The sequence below is a fragment of the Mustela lutreola genome, chromosome 2, assembly GCF_030435805.1.
Source record: "Mustela lutreola isolate mMusLut2 chromosome 2, mMusLut2.pri, whole genome shotgun sequence".
Lineage (NCBI taxonomy): Eukaryota > Metazoa > Chordata > Mammalia > Carnivora > Mustelidae > Mustela > Mustela lutreola.
In genome coordinates, this window is record NC_081291.1 from 158,068,396 (window position 1) to 158,084,833 (window position 16,438).

A 16,438-nucleotide genomic window follows, 5' to 3' on the forward strand; every position below is an offset into this window, starting at 1 on the left:
GTTAGGGGTGAGAGAGGGAGGGAGGGAGGGAAAAGATAGTGTCTGTCTTATGGGAGGTAACCTAATGCATGAGGCATGGCCATAGATGCCCATAACACTGCCATAACTTTGTAGCTCAGTAGGAGAAACAGCAAAGAAATTATCACTAAATTTACTAGAAGTTACAGCCTGTCAAAGAGATGTGAAATATGACTGACACACAAAGCACAGTAGGTCCTCTCCACCCACCCACAAAACATAAAGGCCCACCCTGTTGTGCCTTTTTTCCACCCTCCTACATACACATTACACCTGCGCACAGGCACATAACAGCAGGGAAGGATTCTCCTGAAACACTATCAGAATCACTCTTTAGATCTCCCAGGTAGATCACTACCCTGAAATGAAAAGCTGCCAGCCTCCCATTTTTGAAGCCAGTGGAAGAGGGCTGATTAAAGCTGACTTCATACTGAGCAAATATTTGTGAAAGGCAATTTAGTTCTGGATCCCTCATCGGGATCTTAACAATTGTCTCACCACCACCCCTGACTGGTACACTTCCAAGCATGTTCAACAGAAGGACCTCACTTCATGTTTAACCAAATGAAGACATTAGCCCACTTCTGACCCTGGACTTAAGGCTTAACTATGTGACAGAGAATAGGAGCAAAGAGATCACAGTTCTAAGTGACAGTACTGGGAGGCCAGGATAAGTGTCTCTTATGACTTAGAGTCTGAATACCAGAAATGGATGTAAAGAGGAACTCAGAAGCTAATTTCTCCAGGAAAGAAAATCCATGACTCCTGAATTCTTACCTCATATGTAGCCCTTCTATTACTCTGTCCTCTGTAGCTGCTGCCAGGAAAGGCTGTCTGGTTAGAAACCCTAGAATTCTGGTATTCTCTGCTAGCCCTCACATCCAAAACAGACATCTGGGTTATAAGCTTTTCTATATTCCCCAATGAGTGACATTAATTATCACACACAGTTCTGACAAATGTATCACTTTAGAAACAAATGGCACAGAAACACAGAACTATTATATGACCCAGCAATTTCACCCTAGGTATATAACCCCCAAATTGAAAATAGGTACTCAAATGCTTATACACAAATATTCACAGCAGTATTATTCACAACAGACAAAATGAGGAAACAATCTAAATGTCCATCAACAGCTGAATGGATAAACAAATTGTGATATATATATATATATATATATATATATATATATATATAATGGAATATATTCAGCCATAGAAGAGCGAAGTACTGATAACATGCATGCCACATGGATAAACCCTGAAAACACAATGCTAGAGAAGGGAAAGACTTTTGCCAGACATAAAGATCACAAACTATACAATTCCATTTATACAAAGTATCCAGAATAGGTAAATCCACAGACAGAAGATTGGCAGTTGCCAAGGACTGCGAGGAGGGGAGAATGTTGACCAACTGCTTGATGGGTATTGAGTTTTCTTCTGGGATGATGAGAATGTTTGGAAACTAGGCTGATATACTGAGAAGGAACTAAATGCCAATGAATTGTACACTTTAAAATGGTTAATTTTATGTCATGTGCATTTTACCACAATAAAGACATCCCATAATAAGGAGTGAGGGATACTGATCAGTTGGTATATACCTTTATCCCCTTACTCCTTCCGTCTTTCTACCTGAAGGTGTAGGTGGATCAGCCATTAGGTGCCCATGAAGCAACAAACATTTGCCAAGAATGGGTCTTCGATATCACGAAGAAAACCACAGTAACATCAATTTTATTATGAGACAAATAATACCCCCAATTGAAGAAATAGCACGTTCTTTGTTCTTACAAACTTCCTCTTCAAAAAATGACCTTAACACAGACTAAGTGAACAAATTCACACGTAAGCCTTAGGTTAGATTTAATTGTCATATGTACTTTTGGTTGGATGGTTTCACCAGTTGCCGGGAAAATGCCCTTTGCTATGCAGATCAGCACTCACCACCTGTAAGCATTGCAAAAGGGAGACAATAAATACAAAACAGCATCACAAACATTAGGTATACAAGTAACAACAGAAACTGAAAATAACTATCTTTTATATAAAGGCCACAGTTTACCCCTGGCCTGAACAAACATAATTGTGTAGTCCTTCAATATGTATTGATGACTACTTACTATGTGCCAGGCACCGAGTCAGAGATGGGAGCCAGAACACTACCATGAGCAAGAAAGATAAATTCTCTGCCCTCACGGAGCTTACATTCTAGCAAGAAGGTGATGCAAACGAAAAACACATAAGCAATTTCGCATACACTATATATTAATACAATGCATAGGAAGAAGCATAGTGGGCTTCCAAACCTGACTTAGGACCAGCTCTTAGCTCCTCCATCTCTGGCACAGCTCTGCAGGGTCCTCAGTTCCCTCAGTCCCCTAGGAGTCAGCAGCACTTTCAACACCGCAGCTTTCGTCTCAAGTAGTCAAAAACATCTCAGTTCCCCATTGCTGACATTATCCCCACATTTTATCTAACTTCAGGAAAACAAAACAAAACAAAAAACAAATAAAAAACCATGCCTCACCCCAACCAATCCCAAACCTAAAAGGTGAAAAATTAAACCCAAAGCAAAATCCATTCTTGTTCCCAAGGACAAAGATCCTACAAACAAAACAAAGCGTATCTTTCTGGTAGAGAGCCAGGGAGGAAAGGAGGGTGGACATAGCATTCAGGTCAAAAACTTGTATATGGGGGCGCCTGGGTGGCTCAGTGGGTTAAAGCCTCTGCCTTTGGCTCAGGTCATGATCCCAGGGTCCTGGGATCGAGCCCCGCATTGGACTCTCTGCTTGGCGGAGAGCCTGCTTCCTCCTCTCTCTCTCTCTGCCTGCCTCTCTGCCTACTTGTGATCTCTGTCTGTCAAATAAATAAAATAAAATCTTTAAAAAAAAAAAAAACTTGTATATGAGGAAAAATGCAACTAATAACTAAGTACGAAAGATGTAACTCTAGCACCTGAAGAAAATGCCCTTGACCAGTGCTGTCCAATAGAAATATAATGCAAGGTACAAATGAGAGTCATTTTTGCAATTTTAAATCTTCTAAAAGTAAAGAGAGGTAAATTAATTTCAATAGTATATTTCCTCTAACCCAAATATCTACAGTATTATATTTTCAACATATAATCAATATAAACATTATTAATACGGTATTTTACATTCTGTATTCATTCCCATACTGAGCCTTCAAAATTTGGTATTTTAAATTTATATAAAATTTATATATAGTACATCTCAATCTGGACTAGATACATTTCAAGTACTCAGTAGCCACATGTGGCTAGGGGCCACCTTACTGAACAGTGTAGCCCTAGAAAAAAAAATTACCTTTTCATGAACATTAAAGCTAATGGTTCCCCAGAATTGAAGCTTTTAGCTTTCTTTTTGGCTGTTCCTAAGAAGTTACATACTGGCACCCTCCATTCTTAGTCCTGGGGACATAGTTTTGGTACTATGAATCACAAGTTAACATAATTAACTGATTAAGAGACTATACATATATTTGCAATTCAAGTGAGGAACAAAATGATCAGCCTTGGCGGGGGAAAAAGGATGTGTTCACCTTGCCCATTCATCTGTCTATCCATCCATTCAACATTTATTGGGCCTACAATATGCCAGAATTAATTCTATATGCTAGTATTGATGAAGTCCCAGAACCTAAGTCAGGTTCGGTGGGGTGAGGAGGTTCGGAGCCGACGACTAAAGAAAGAATTCTTAAGACGTCGTTGGTGCAAAAGGTGATTTATTAGAGCACGGGGACAGGGCCCGTGGGCAGGCAGAGATGCGGCTGCCCCGGGTTGTGAGGGGTGGTTGGTTATATACGCAGGAGTTGGGTAGGTGAGGACAAAGGGTTATTGGGGCAAAGAATACTATCAGGATATTGAAGGCTTAGTTACTATTAAGTAAAGACAATTGAGAGTCTCCTGGTGGAATGTTACATTCCTGCCATCAAACATCCTTGTTAATGAGATTTAGGTTTAGAAGAAATTTAACTTTATTTGCTTTTCCTTCTACCTCCGCCTCCTTCGGTTTTTATGGAGGGGAGGGTGACATTAGGCTTGAGAAACTGAGTTCTGTGTCTTTGGAATTTGGGCTATTGATAAGGTAACTTCTTTGTTTGTAAATCTCAAGGATATTTGCAAACCAAGGGAGACTCCTGTCTTGTAGAATTGTGATCTTAGCAAGTTAACTATTTATCATTTTATGGCAGTCAGGGGTGCCTGAGGAATGCTACACCTATGGAGGGGAGCGGATGAAGGGGGGGGGTGCAAGGCGCCAGCTCTTGCTTTGTCCTCAGCCAGCCTCCTGCTCCCTCATCAGTATCCTGCCTGCAGGGAGTTTAGCCTTTTAGAGGAAAAGTTGAGAGAAATAAATAATTAAATAATAAACAAGTTCATTTCAAATAGTAATTTTTCTAGGAAGAAAATAAAACTGGAAAATACCATCATGAATGGAAGAGGAGATTACTTTAACTAATAGGGCAGAGGCTTCTCTGAGAAGGTAGCATTTAACCAGAAAATAAATTAACAGGGACATGAGGGGAGAAGAGTGTTTTACACAAAGAAAATCAGGCAAAGACCTAAGGCAGAAAGAAGCTTGGTATATTTGCAAAACAGAGAGAACGTCAATGTGGTTATAGAGTAGTTAACAAGAAGAAATAGCAGGATGTCATAAAAGTAGCCAAAAGCCAGATCACTTAAGGCCTAAAGAAAAGGGTATGGGCTTTAGACATTATTCTAAGAAAAAATCAATGAGGGGTTCTGAGTGGGGGGAGAATCATCTGACTTACATTTAAAACAAGACTGTGTGGGGGGAATAACCAAATCCTTGCATGTTTGGGGGATGGTTTAAGAGTGAAAGTGGGGAGACCAGTTGGCAGGCTGCTGCAGGAGCCAAGGAGCGGTGACGTGGCATGGAGTAGGCTGGTAGTGGTGGTAGAAGTTGTGAGAAGTCAGATTTAGAATATCCTTTCAATTTACCAGCAGTTCCTGTCAGCTCTACCTTCAAAATTAGATTATATAGATTGTATTTTGAATCTACAGAACATGCTGATAAATTACATGGTGAGATGAAAAAAGGAAAGGCTGGCTAACTATTAGAATTTTGCCTGGAGTATATAGTTGGAATGATGATGTCACTTACGGAGATGGGGAGCTGAAACAGGAGCAAAACATGCCCCTCCTTCTGAATTTCCAATCTCAGTAAATGGAACCACCATCCAGACACCTGAGCTTCATCCAAGGTACTGCCCTATCCAGTCACCATTATCCACTAATTCTGTCTTCCCAGTTTCTCAAATCTGTCCCCTCCTTCCCATCCCTGACTTGGTTCATTAGACCAAATTACCTACCAACACTACTGAAACTGCCTTAACTTAACTGCCACAGTTTTAAATTCCCAACTTAATTTCAGGGCTACAAATTATTCCCCTGCTAACAATTCTCCAACAATCTTTATGAAGAGTAATTTGGCATTACCTATCAAAGTTTAAAATGGACAAGCCCTCTGATTGGCTCTCCTTTATGATTCCATCTTATAGAAATACTCAAAGAACAAAAATATGAGGGCACTTTAATAGTGGAAAACTAGATACTACCTTAATGCCATTCAATAAGGAAACTGTTACATAAACATCACACAACTATATTATAAAATTCTATTTAGTCCTTTATTTATGTATTTATTTAAGTAGACTCCACACTGGGTGGAGCTTGAACTCACCACCAACCCTGAGATCAAGACCTGAGCTGAGATCAAGAGTCTCAAGCCCAACTGACTGCACCATCCAGATGCCCCCTAGTCCTTATTCTTTTAATTGAAGCAGATCTAAATATATTGATATGATAAGATATCCAAGATACTTGAAAAGCAAATGGCAATGTATACATGGTTGCATTTATTGGAAAAGCACCACAGTGTATCTAAAAGTTCGGTGTGTATGTTGTTTCTAAAGGCCTAGAGAAGGTCTAGGATGACACACATCAAATTATCAATAATGGTTTACCTCGGGGTAGTGAGATGGGGATGGGTTGAGGTGGGGGTTCTTTTTTTAAAACTATATATATTTATCATTGGATGGATTTTTAAATATTTATATAACAGCAACAAAACTGTATAACCATCTTGTATGCCCTAACGTGATTCAAGGTACTTTAGGACCTTGCACTAGCCTTCTCTTCAGACTAGTTTCTCAAACTTATGTACATTAGGTAGGTGAGAGTATGTTTTTGTGTGATGGGAAATGTGGGTTGATTGTTGAAACTGGTCGTGTACTAAGTCTATCTGCTTTGCACTGGAAGAAGAAAGGCATCCTCTAGCACTCAGTATGGAAAGCTCTTTCTAAAGAGAAGTTAAGGGGTGCCTGGGTGGCTCAGTGAGTTAAAGCCTCTGCCTTCAGCTCAGGTCATGATCCCAGAGGTCTTGGGAGGAAGCCCCACATCGGGCTCTCTGCTCAGCAGGGAGCCTACTCTCCCCCTCCACCACCACCACCCCCCGCCTGCCTCTCTGCATACTTGTGATCTCTGTCAAACAGATGAATAAAATCTTTTAAAAAAATAAAATAAAGAGAAGTTAAGGTACTCATATCTCTCCTTGAGGGCACAGCAGAATCAGTTTATTCCTTTAGTTCTTCAAAGGAAGAAATAAAACTTCATGACTCTTTTCTCAACCCATTTGCCTTTACGTGGTTTAAGAGTACCTGTACTTATCTTGTTCAGTTTGCTTCTTTCATAATATAAAAGGCCAACAGAATAGACAGTAAATTGACCGTAACACCAGTTCCTTTCTAAAAATATTCATTTCCCCAAGAGAGTTTTAGGTAATTAAAGAAAAACTGATAGCATTCCAGCTAGTGATCCGCTAGAGATAACACATGTGAAATAGCTTTGGTGGAAACAAAAAAATGCTAAACAAATAGAAGGTGGAATTAGACCTATTTCTAAATTCTAAAGAGTTTCATATTTATTTTTGATTTCCACTTCTTACTTTTTTAGACTTAGGAATAAAGAGAACAAGAAAATATATATTTAAGTCTTTCTATTGTTGTCCTGGCTGGGAATCTAGCCATAGAACCAACTGGTAGAAAGAAAAGGAACTGCTCTTCCCAATCTTGTTACCATTCAGTATCCAATTCTCTCAAAACAGTACCAAAAAGAGTTATGAAATGTTCAATTATTTCTTCCTCAGTCATTCAGATAGAAATGAAGCACCTTGGCAAGATAGGAAAAGAGAAACCTAATTAGCAATTGTTTAGGTGAAGTTTGCTGCCTTACAATCCTAAACCTAAACCTATAAATAATCCTAAACCTAAACCTATAAACCTAAACCACCTACAGCAGTCCTCAAATGAAATATCCTTCACCTGGTTTAAATTGCTATTGCACATCAGAAAACTTGTCAGCTGTGTTGTTATTATTAGGCCGCATTTACCTCCATAAGACATCAGAGCAGAAAGGAATCAGTGTGATTCTAGCATAATCCTCTCCTTATTGACAGCTGAGAAACTGGCCCAGAAAGACTGCATCAGGTGTCATCCTGCAAGTGTCTACTTAACTTGGAACTGGGACCAGAACCTAGTCTTCTGAGCTGGAGGCACGCCAAACTGGATAATTTATTTTTTTAATCATCTAAACTTAACACTCCTTAAGTAGTGGAAATACTCTCTAAGTATTATTTTGGAGAAAGGGGGCAACTAAATGAGAAAAAGTCTTCCACTTCAAGGGCAGATAGAATGAAAGCAGTTTTCCACCAAATATAAGGTTATGTGGATCACCTAAAGGCCTAGACTGTTTATTCATCACCTTACTTTTGGCAAAGGATAATGAATAATATTATTTAGTGGCATGGGAAGAGAAAAAAATTCCTTTTAAAATCCGTTAACCTCTCACGCTGATCCTGTAGAGTGGGAAAATGGCTCTTTGGTTAGGGAAACATCTTGGATAGGTCACTTTGGACATAAGAGCTTTCAAGGTACTACTTGAAATAGAAATAAAATAAAGAAATGTTCTTTCCTCTAGTACATTTATAACTTTCCAAGGTCTTTGGGGAAAAAGGGTGATGAAGAGAAGGAAAAAGGAAGCTGAGGCTGAAGTTTTAGCAAGATTTGAAAGCAGGACTCTACTTGGGATGAAACGTGAGGATGATAGAATAGAAACTCTTTAAGAACAAGGATCTATATGATCTACTTTTGTATTTCTTGACTCTGCAATGCCTAGACAAGATAGCCCATCGCTGCCCACCTCCTCCCCACTACTATAAACACTTCAGTGAATATCCGCTACATGGGTCATGGGAGTTGGAATAGGTGGTGTGGAAGAGGTAGAGAAGCCAGGGAAGCAAGTAGGCAGAGTAGGAGGAGCCCTTTCCACAACTCTCCCCACTAAAGAAAAGAGAAATGAAACTGGAAGAAGTATCCCATGATGTGAAAAGTGTTCTATTTAAATCTTACAGGGGAGTGAAAGATTGAGACACCTGGGCGGCTGATACTTGAATAATAATAACATAGCCAACTTCGGAGATGAGTTCCTGGCCATCCCTTATTACAGGCTGAAAGCAGTAACAATTCCAGCCACCCTGAGATCCACAGACACTGTGATTACATCTACTGACCAACCTCCTGTGTGAGCTTGCCCTTACTAGAGCTTCAGAGGCAGACAATTGGCAGGGTTCCCATTTTTAATCATTTTTGTCACTGACTGGCTTTTCTCAACAGATTATAGTGCCATTCAGTAGACATAAATCTGTCTGATGAAGTAATTTCAAACTCTATTGAGTTCTCAGGTATGTTGTTGAAGTCCAAAATTTTACATACTGAATTATATTTTCCTATTAATTTTGAAAATCAGAGACCTTTCTTTAAGGAAATGATGAACCCAGGGTTTTTAAAAGGTACCTAAGTCACACCTACAAGCCCTAGTATTAATATAAAAAGTTTGCTTTTGTTACCCTATTTCTTTAATGCTACTGCACATTTTCTACATGCACTTCTTCAAATATCTATTGGATCCTTTTTCTAAAATAGGAGTATCTTTTCCATTATAACACATTAAGACTGTAATTGTCATCTCTAATTATATATATCTTTAAATACAAATATCTACCTCACAGTTTTGCTTATACAGGAGTAAATGAGTCAATATATGTAAAGACACATAGTAAGTACTATCAGAAACTTTCTTCTTTACACACACACACACGTGGAAAAACAATCCTTCTATACTTAACACATAATGGATATCTTTTCCCATCAATATATTCTTTTTAATAGCTACAGGACTACATGGAAACATAGTTTAATTTCCGATCAATACATATTTAATACATCCATGTATTACCATCTATATACCATTTCAAACACTGTTGCAATAAATACTTATTCATACTTGTATCTTCACTCACGACATTCTTCTGTAGCACAAATTCCATACACATACACACACACACAAAAAGAGAACAAACCATGCCTTGAGGTATGCTCATATGTACAGCAGAGGAAGAAATAAAGCCTGAAGACTGAGAAGGAATAGCCAATGAAGTAAGGAGAACCAAGACAGCATAATGGCTAGGATACCAAATGAAAACGTTTCAAAGAGAAAGCATGGATTGATAGCATCAAAAACTGAAAAACAGCCAAAAAGACTGAGGAGTAAAGGTTTGTTACATAGGACACTTATGACTGGAGAAAGCTATTTCAGTGTAGTAATCGGGAAAGACACAAACTGCAAACAGAGAGGAAAGAAATATGCAACTAGTTTATATGATTCTCTGAGAAGCTGGTAGATAACAGAAAAAGAAAAACTAGAACAGTAGCTCTAGGAAGTAGAAGATGCAAGTTGTCAGACTCCAGAAAAAATATCCAGAAACATTTATTGACTAAAATAAAGAGCTTAGAGTTCTTACAACTACTTTTTTTTTCTTTTTTAGGATTACTTATTTGAGAGAGTGAGCAAGCAAGTAGGGGGAAGGGCAGAGGGAGAGAGGGAATCCTGAGCAGACTCCCCACTGAGTGCAGAGCCCAACGTAGAGCCCAACCCTGAGATCATGACCCAAGGTGAAATCAAGAGTCAGAAGCTTAACTGAACTAGCCATCCAGGTGCCCCTGAAACTATGTTTTTAAACACCTGATTCATGTTATTTAAATGAAGTTCTTTCTAGAACTATGAAAGTTTAAAAACAATGTTTAAAAGTTGAATAGGTCCATGCAAACAAGACACATACATAAAGTCTTAAGGCAGCTTATTGCCAGAAAAAAATTACACCATGTAACAACTGCATCTGTTATTTGAAACATGACTATTAGGAGAAAGAAGTCTGAAACATTGCTTTAATGGGAAGAGTATTCATTTTAATTATGCTCCAAGATGTTACAGACCTAGAAATTAACAAATTTCAGTCAGTATAAAATAGATTTATTGTCAATATTCAGTCATGAATACAGCCTAGGTAAATGAAACAATCACTTCATACAAGGATCAGATACTCTAAAATCTATTTTCACACATGTACTATAAAATGATAAATACTTAAAAATGACAATGCAAGGAAAAAATATTATAAAAAATACAATTGCTATAGCCCCTTGCATGAAAGTTCTTTATTTTTAAAGTTCTGCTTTAGGGGATAATACCATGCTACAGATCAGAACCAAAAATAAACTGTTCCTTGAGGTTACAATGTTCAACAATGTACTGGATGCACTCTAAAACATCATGTCTGTCAAGAATCAAAAAGAGAGACAAAGAAGGACTTCAATGATGTTGAGAGAAAAGAGAGAAGTTATCAATTGTTATATGCTGATTTCTGCTGGAATGGCCTCATTAGACAATTTATAGCACTGTAGAAGACAGGAGAAGGAAAGGGACCAGTCTTAGCTTTCAATAAAGGATTTACAAATCAGCACAAACTCAGACGATTCTAAAAGTCACTGTTCCCAATGCTCTCCACTCTTCAACCCTGTAGGAACTCCTTGTTCCTATATCCATGTTTTTTTCCTAATTTCTTCATAAGCATTTACCAAGTATACTTTCTGTTTTCTACCATCCAACATCCAAACCAAAAGGCATTAAGCAAAACAACAGACTCTGTCAAGTCAGTTCGAAAGACATAAATTTTGGTTTAGATATTAATCAAGAGATTTAGGCATACCTATCCCTCTTCCTCCCTCACATATTGACTCTGATCCTCAACCATGTGGCAATATGCAGTTTTAAGATTTTTTTTGTCTCTCATCAATAATTTGTCTGTTGCCAAGCTGCTTGGCAGCAATACTGGGACTTGTTTAGAATGCTTGGTCAGAACAGATTTTTAAAAGGATGTGATCAGTGAATTAGTGATCATAGTGGGCTTCTACAGGGAGACGGGAAGAATTTACTGCACAGATCTCACTCATTTCAGAAGGGAGAAAAATGGGTCTCAAAAAGGAAAAAGATTAGGGTAAATTTGAAATACAGTAAGATATTAATACTGTAGTAACAGCAGGGAAGGAAATGCTTATATAGCCAACCTACCTGCGGGGAAGCTTCTGGCATAAAAATCAAACCTTCTCTCCCATTACTGTTTAGCTGCTTTACTTTGAGAAGGGCAGAATGCCACTTAAACACTTTCCTTCAACGGTAAGGAATTTCTTTTTGAAATGAACATTAGAGAAAGGAAGAAAAGGTAGGGAAAGCTCACTCAAAAAGGTCCTCAAACATGCGTTGTCCCATCGCTATGTATGCTTCCTTCTCCTCTGGTGTCATCTGGGCCACCAGCTCTGGCCGCTGGCTCACTTCACTGTAGGAGAACGGACGGCCAGCCACCATAACAATGGGATCATCTGCTACTTCCTCAAACTCATCGTCCTCCTCCTCATCCTCGTCCCGATGATGCACTGCCACAGCTGCTGGTCGAGGTGGGGAGTCATCGTCTGACTCACTGGTCTCACTTTCTGAGTCACTGCCATTGGCAGTGGTCACGGGAGCAGCTGCCCCCACTGAGCCTGCTGTGGCTGAGGGGGTCTTCTTCTCATGAATGAGTAGTGCTCGCATGACCTCTTCATTATCATCTGGCCCAGCACGGCCCTCCTCACGCTCTTGAAATGCGTCTATATCTATACCACCTGGAAAGAAAAAAACAGAATGTCAATTTCCTTAAGTAGAAAAGGCATTTCTTTATAACTTATAAGACTTCACTAGTTCCAGTTTTTGAGGAACTGTCCATAAGATATTAAAAATACTTCTCACAAACTGGAACTTAAGTAGCATGGTTTAAACACATGTGTTTTAAGAATAAAAAAGCCTGAATTTGAATCTGGGTCCTTTCAGATATAAGCTGTACTACTTTGGGCAAGTTTTTAGTCTGTGAATTTCAGTACCTTTTCCTATAAAAAGGAGTGGTAAGAACATCTACCTTACAGAGCTCTGGATAAGAACATATGTAATTATGTCTAAGAAGGACCAAGTACTGTAAAGCTGGTAAAACATGAACTCAAAAAATGGCTCCTCATCTTGCTTCAAGTAAAAGCCAAAAGCTTTACAATGGCTTAGAGAGTCCTATAATATTTGGGACCCCTCTTGCTCACATGCTCACCTTACTTACCTCTGCTCTTTCCCTTTGCTTATTCTTCTCTAGTGACAGTAGCCCCATGGTATTCCCTATGTATATAACATTTACTCCGACCTTAAGGCCTTTGTACTCCCTGTTTCCTCACCTGGGATATTTTTTCTCTATGTTACATAGCTAACTCCCTCACATCCTTTATGTTTTTATTCAAATGTCACCTTCTTATAATTCACCCCACCCTATATTCCCAATGCTCTATTTTTTTTCCCCCATAGCACTTACTTTCTAACATAATAATTCTTGTCTACAGTCTCTGTTACCTCCTTTCCCAAGAGGTACATTCTCCACAAGCAGATATTTCTCTTTTTTTATTCAATGATATATCCCATGTACCAAAATAGTGCCTCCCACTTATTAGGCACCAAATGAATACATGAGTGAATAAATGCAATTTTATTTTCCTGAAACAAATTACACATACTTTGAACTCTTTATAAAAAGGAATCTAGTATCAGGAATGAAGGTTCTCTCACCGCACACCTCCTATCATTTTGCGTATATATCACGCCTGAAAAATTACAGATGAAATTTTAAGAAAAACACTTATATTCTGTATTCTGAGTACCAAGTATACTGCTATTTAAAACATATAAAGGGATTAAAAATGTTGTTTGGAACCTAACTCTTTGATTCAAATCCTGATTCTAACACCTATTAACTATGGTTTTGGCTACGTTACTTCATTTTTCTGCTTCAATTTTCTCAAGTACAAAAAGGTGGGAAAATGAGTACATATGTCACTGGATAATTGTGGGGATTAAGTGAATATCTGTGAAGTGTTTAGAATGAGTCTGGCACTTAGCTTAGTGTTATCTATCATCAACATCGTCACCAAGAAAAGGCTCAGAAATGACCAATTCCAGCCATGAATGAAGTGAGAGCATCTTCTCATTCACATATTAGAATGGATTAGTGTAACACTGCACAATTTAGAAAGTGCATAACTCCTGAGATATGAGATTGGGCAGCTTAAGAGACAGAAAGGAAACAGGAATTAAGAAGTTAAATGTTCAAGTCAGAGAATATAGGCTTTTGATAACATGGATGTAAAATCAAAGTTTACTACTTTAAAACATTGCTAAAGGCTGAGGCTCCTTCCAAGAGTCCTTACTGCCAATGCAGTATTGCAACAGGGGGTAAAAAAAAAGGAATTGTCTCTAAGGCAATCATCACTCCTCTAAGAATTTTCCAATAAGCTTAGTATTATCAACATAGTACTTTGATTAATGTTTAAAGTAAACATAAAATAAGGGGAAAAGCAATTTAGTTTTGTAAACTAAATCATATCTCAAAGATTTATGACAAAGGTCTTGAGAGGTTTGGGGAAAAAAGGAGCTGCTCTGCTACAGATGAAGACAGACAACAAAAAATGAGGATAAATGAGCAAATATTTGGATGGTAAAGTAGAAACACTAGTTCTAGGAACAGTCTTATTTAAGTTATAAGTTACAAAAAAGACATACATAATGGGAAACTGTCAAGTTCACTGATGATGCTAAGCAATTCTGGATGCTTAAATAAGGCCAAGCTGATGGGGGGAAAAAAAAAAAAAAAACCACAGGAAGAGCTGAGAGTGGGCAGAAAACTGGCGGATTTATTTCTATACTGGCAAGGGTAAGAAAATCTGCCTATAGAAAAACAATCTAAAACATATTGAAAGACCTGGTCCAAGTTATCTGATACAGAGCAAGGGAGGATCTTTAAAAATCCCTGTACATGGTTCCAAAGTTGTTGGTCTTAAAATATTGCTTCTTGACCCAAAGTAACAAAGTATTAGATAAAAACCAGAAGGATATTTTAAGTAAAACTCAAATCATTTATGATGGATCCATGCATAAACATATATTGTTCTGGTAACTAGATCTAAATAAAGTAAAGTATATTATGCTTGGAGAAGGTCCAGAAAAAGACAATTTAAATAAAACCAAAAAATGTAGATGTAGGTGACTTCAAGAAAGAGGACTATTTGTAAGGAAAGTAGAATGAAAGAGAATTAGAATAGATCACTATGCTTTCAGTATAGTAATGAACACATGATTAAGATCTGTAAAATTCTAAAAATATTAAAATAACTTGAAGTCTGAGGAAAATTAAGTGTAGGACAAACAAGACTCTCTTCACACATTCACTAGAGCCTATCCTATCATAAAACTTAATACAAATTTAGACATGAGAGTATACTATCCTATTTTATACAGAAAGAAAATATTCACAAATCAGAATTAGGTAGACTTGATAACTTTTTAAGGGCCCTTATGATTCAAATTCTATCATTCTAGGAATTGTAAACATTGAATGTTAAGCTTATAAGCCTAATTGCATATAACATGGGCTAACAATGGTTTCATTTAATTCAATTTTGTTTCTAAGTTCAAAGAAAAGGTTTGGTAGCTTTAAGAAAAGGCAAGAAGCCAAGTTGGGGAAAACAAGCCTACTAAATAGTTAACACTATCACTCCTATATAAAGTGAAACAATTTGAATCAAATATAACTAAACATCATAGCCAAGCTTTTCAGTGCTAAGGAGGGTGGGTAAAGTTAAGATTGCCAAAGAAAATTTTTTTTCTGATTGAAATCAAAACACCAAGAAGAATCCTACTAGAAGTATTACCTGATTTTATCATTACTACCCAACTCCATACTACTACTTAATTCTTAGGATACATAGTTAAAGAAATGCTAATATAAAGGGGGTAGAGGTTAGGAGAAATACCAAAAAACAGGTAGCTTTCAGTTTCAGGGATTAAAGAACCATACTCAGGTGATGTCTTAGAAATGATACCTACCTAACTGGGTGTAGGGCCATGCAGACTCTACTGCCAACAAAACCTAACCAGAAGTACTAACTCCCTTTCATCTCTGCTTCCCAGTTTCCGAGCAATCTCTGTCCAGTCTGAGCCTCACATTTTCTACTTTTTTACTCCCATACATCACCACCCAAAAGTCTTTGAATCCAGTAACTTTACAGGTTTAAAAAGTAAATTGCTGCAGTGCTCAAACTGCTGGTTACTATGTAATTCTTAAGTCTTTGGGGATCACTGAGAGTTCTAAAATCTTCTAATATGGAGTTCTGTCAATCTTCTTGGATGATAAGAATCCTTAATCCTAGGGCGCCTCGGTGGCTCAGTGGGTTAAAGCCTCTGCTTTCGGCTCAGGTCATGATCCTAGGGTCCTGGGATCGAGCCCTGCATCGGGCTCTCTGCTCAGCGGGGAGCCTGCTTCCTCCTCCCTCTCTCTCTGCCTGCCTCTCTGCCTACTTGTGATCTCTATCTGTCAAATAAAAATAAATTAAAAAAAAAAAAAAAAAAAGAATCCTTAATCCTTTAACCAGATGGCTCCTTTTTATATATTTCAGGTAGCACAAACACACTGGTATTTATGAGGAGACAATATAAACAAGTTTGGACTGTATATAGTTTTGGTTCCCAATTCAGAGAAATAAAAAGGAATATAAGTTAGGGTAACAGAAGAATAAAGAAGAGGTGAATTTGGCCACTTTGAACATAATAGGACTTTTCCATGAAATTAAGACAAAGAAATGGTAATTTCTTAATTCTAAAAATGGAGATTTAAAATTTACTTATTATTTCAACGAAGTTGAAGGCTAATATAAGTATATATTGGTTAGTTTTTGTTGTTTTTTAAAGATTTTATTTATTTATTTGACAGACAGAGATCACAAGTAGGCAGAGAGGCAGGCAGAGAGAGAGAGAGAGAGAGAGAGAGAGAGAGAGGAGGAAGCAGGCTTCCCAGTGAGCAGAGAGCCTGATGCGGGGCTCAATCCCAGGACCCTGAGACCATGACCCGAGCTG

General features: G+C 38.0%; 1 protein-coding gene across 6 annotated transcripts in view; it reads right to left on the minus strand.

Moving 5' to 3' along the window:
- Positions 1 to 1,745: 1,745 nt before the first annotated feature.
- Positions 1,746 to 16,438, minus strand: part of GTF2E1 (general transcription factor IIE subunit 1) — a 45,630-nt gene continuing 30,937 nt past the window's right edge. For 3 of the 6 annotated variants that reach the window (XM_059163945.1, XM_059163943.1, XM_059163944.1), the window contains exons 5-6: positions 11,700 to 12,123; positions 1,746 to 1,974 (exon numbers count right to left, since the gene is read on the minus strand). In XM_059163945.1, the coding sequence (XP_059019928.1) occupies positions 1,968 to 1,974; positions 11,700 to 12,123 (431 nt within the window). In that variant the 3' untranslated portion in view covers positions 1,746 to 1,967. Of the gene's footprint in view, positions 2,505 to 10,349; positions 12,124 to 16,438 lie in introns of those variants that run through there. The other 3 variants (XR_009351113.1, XM_059163948.1, XM_059163946.1) reach the window with 3 other exon arrangements.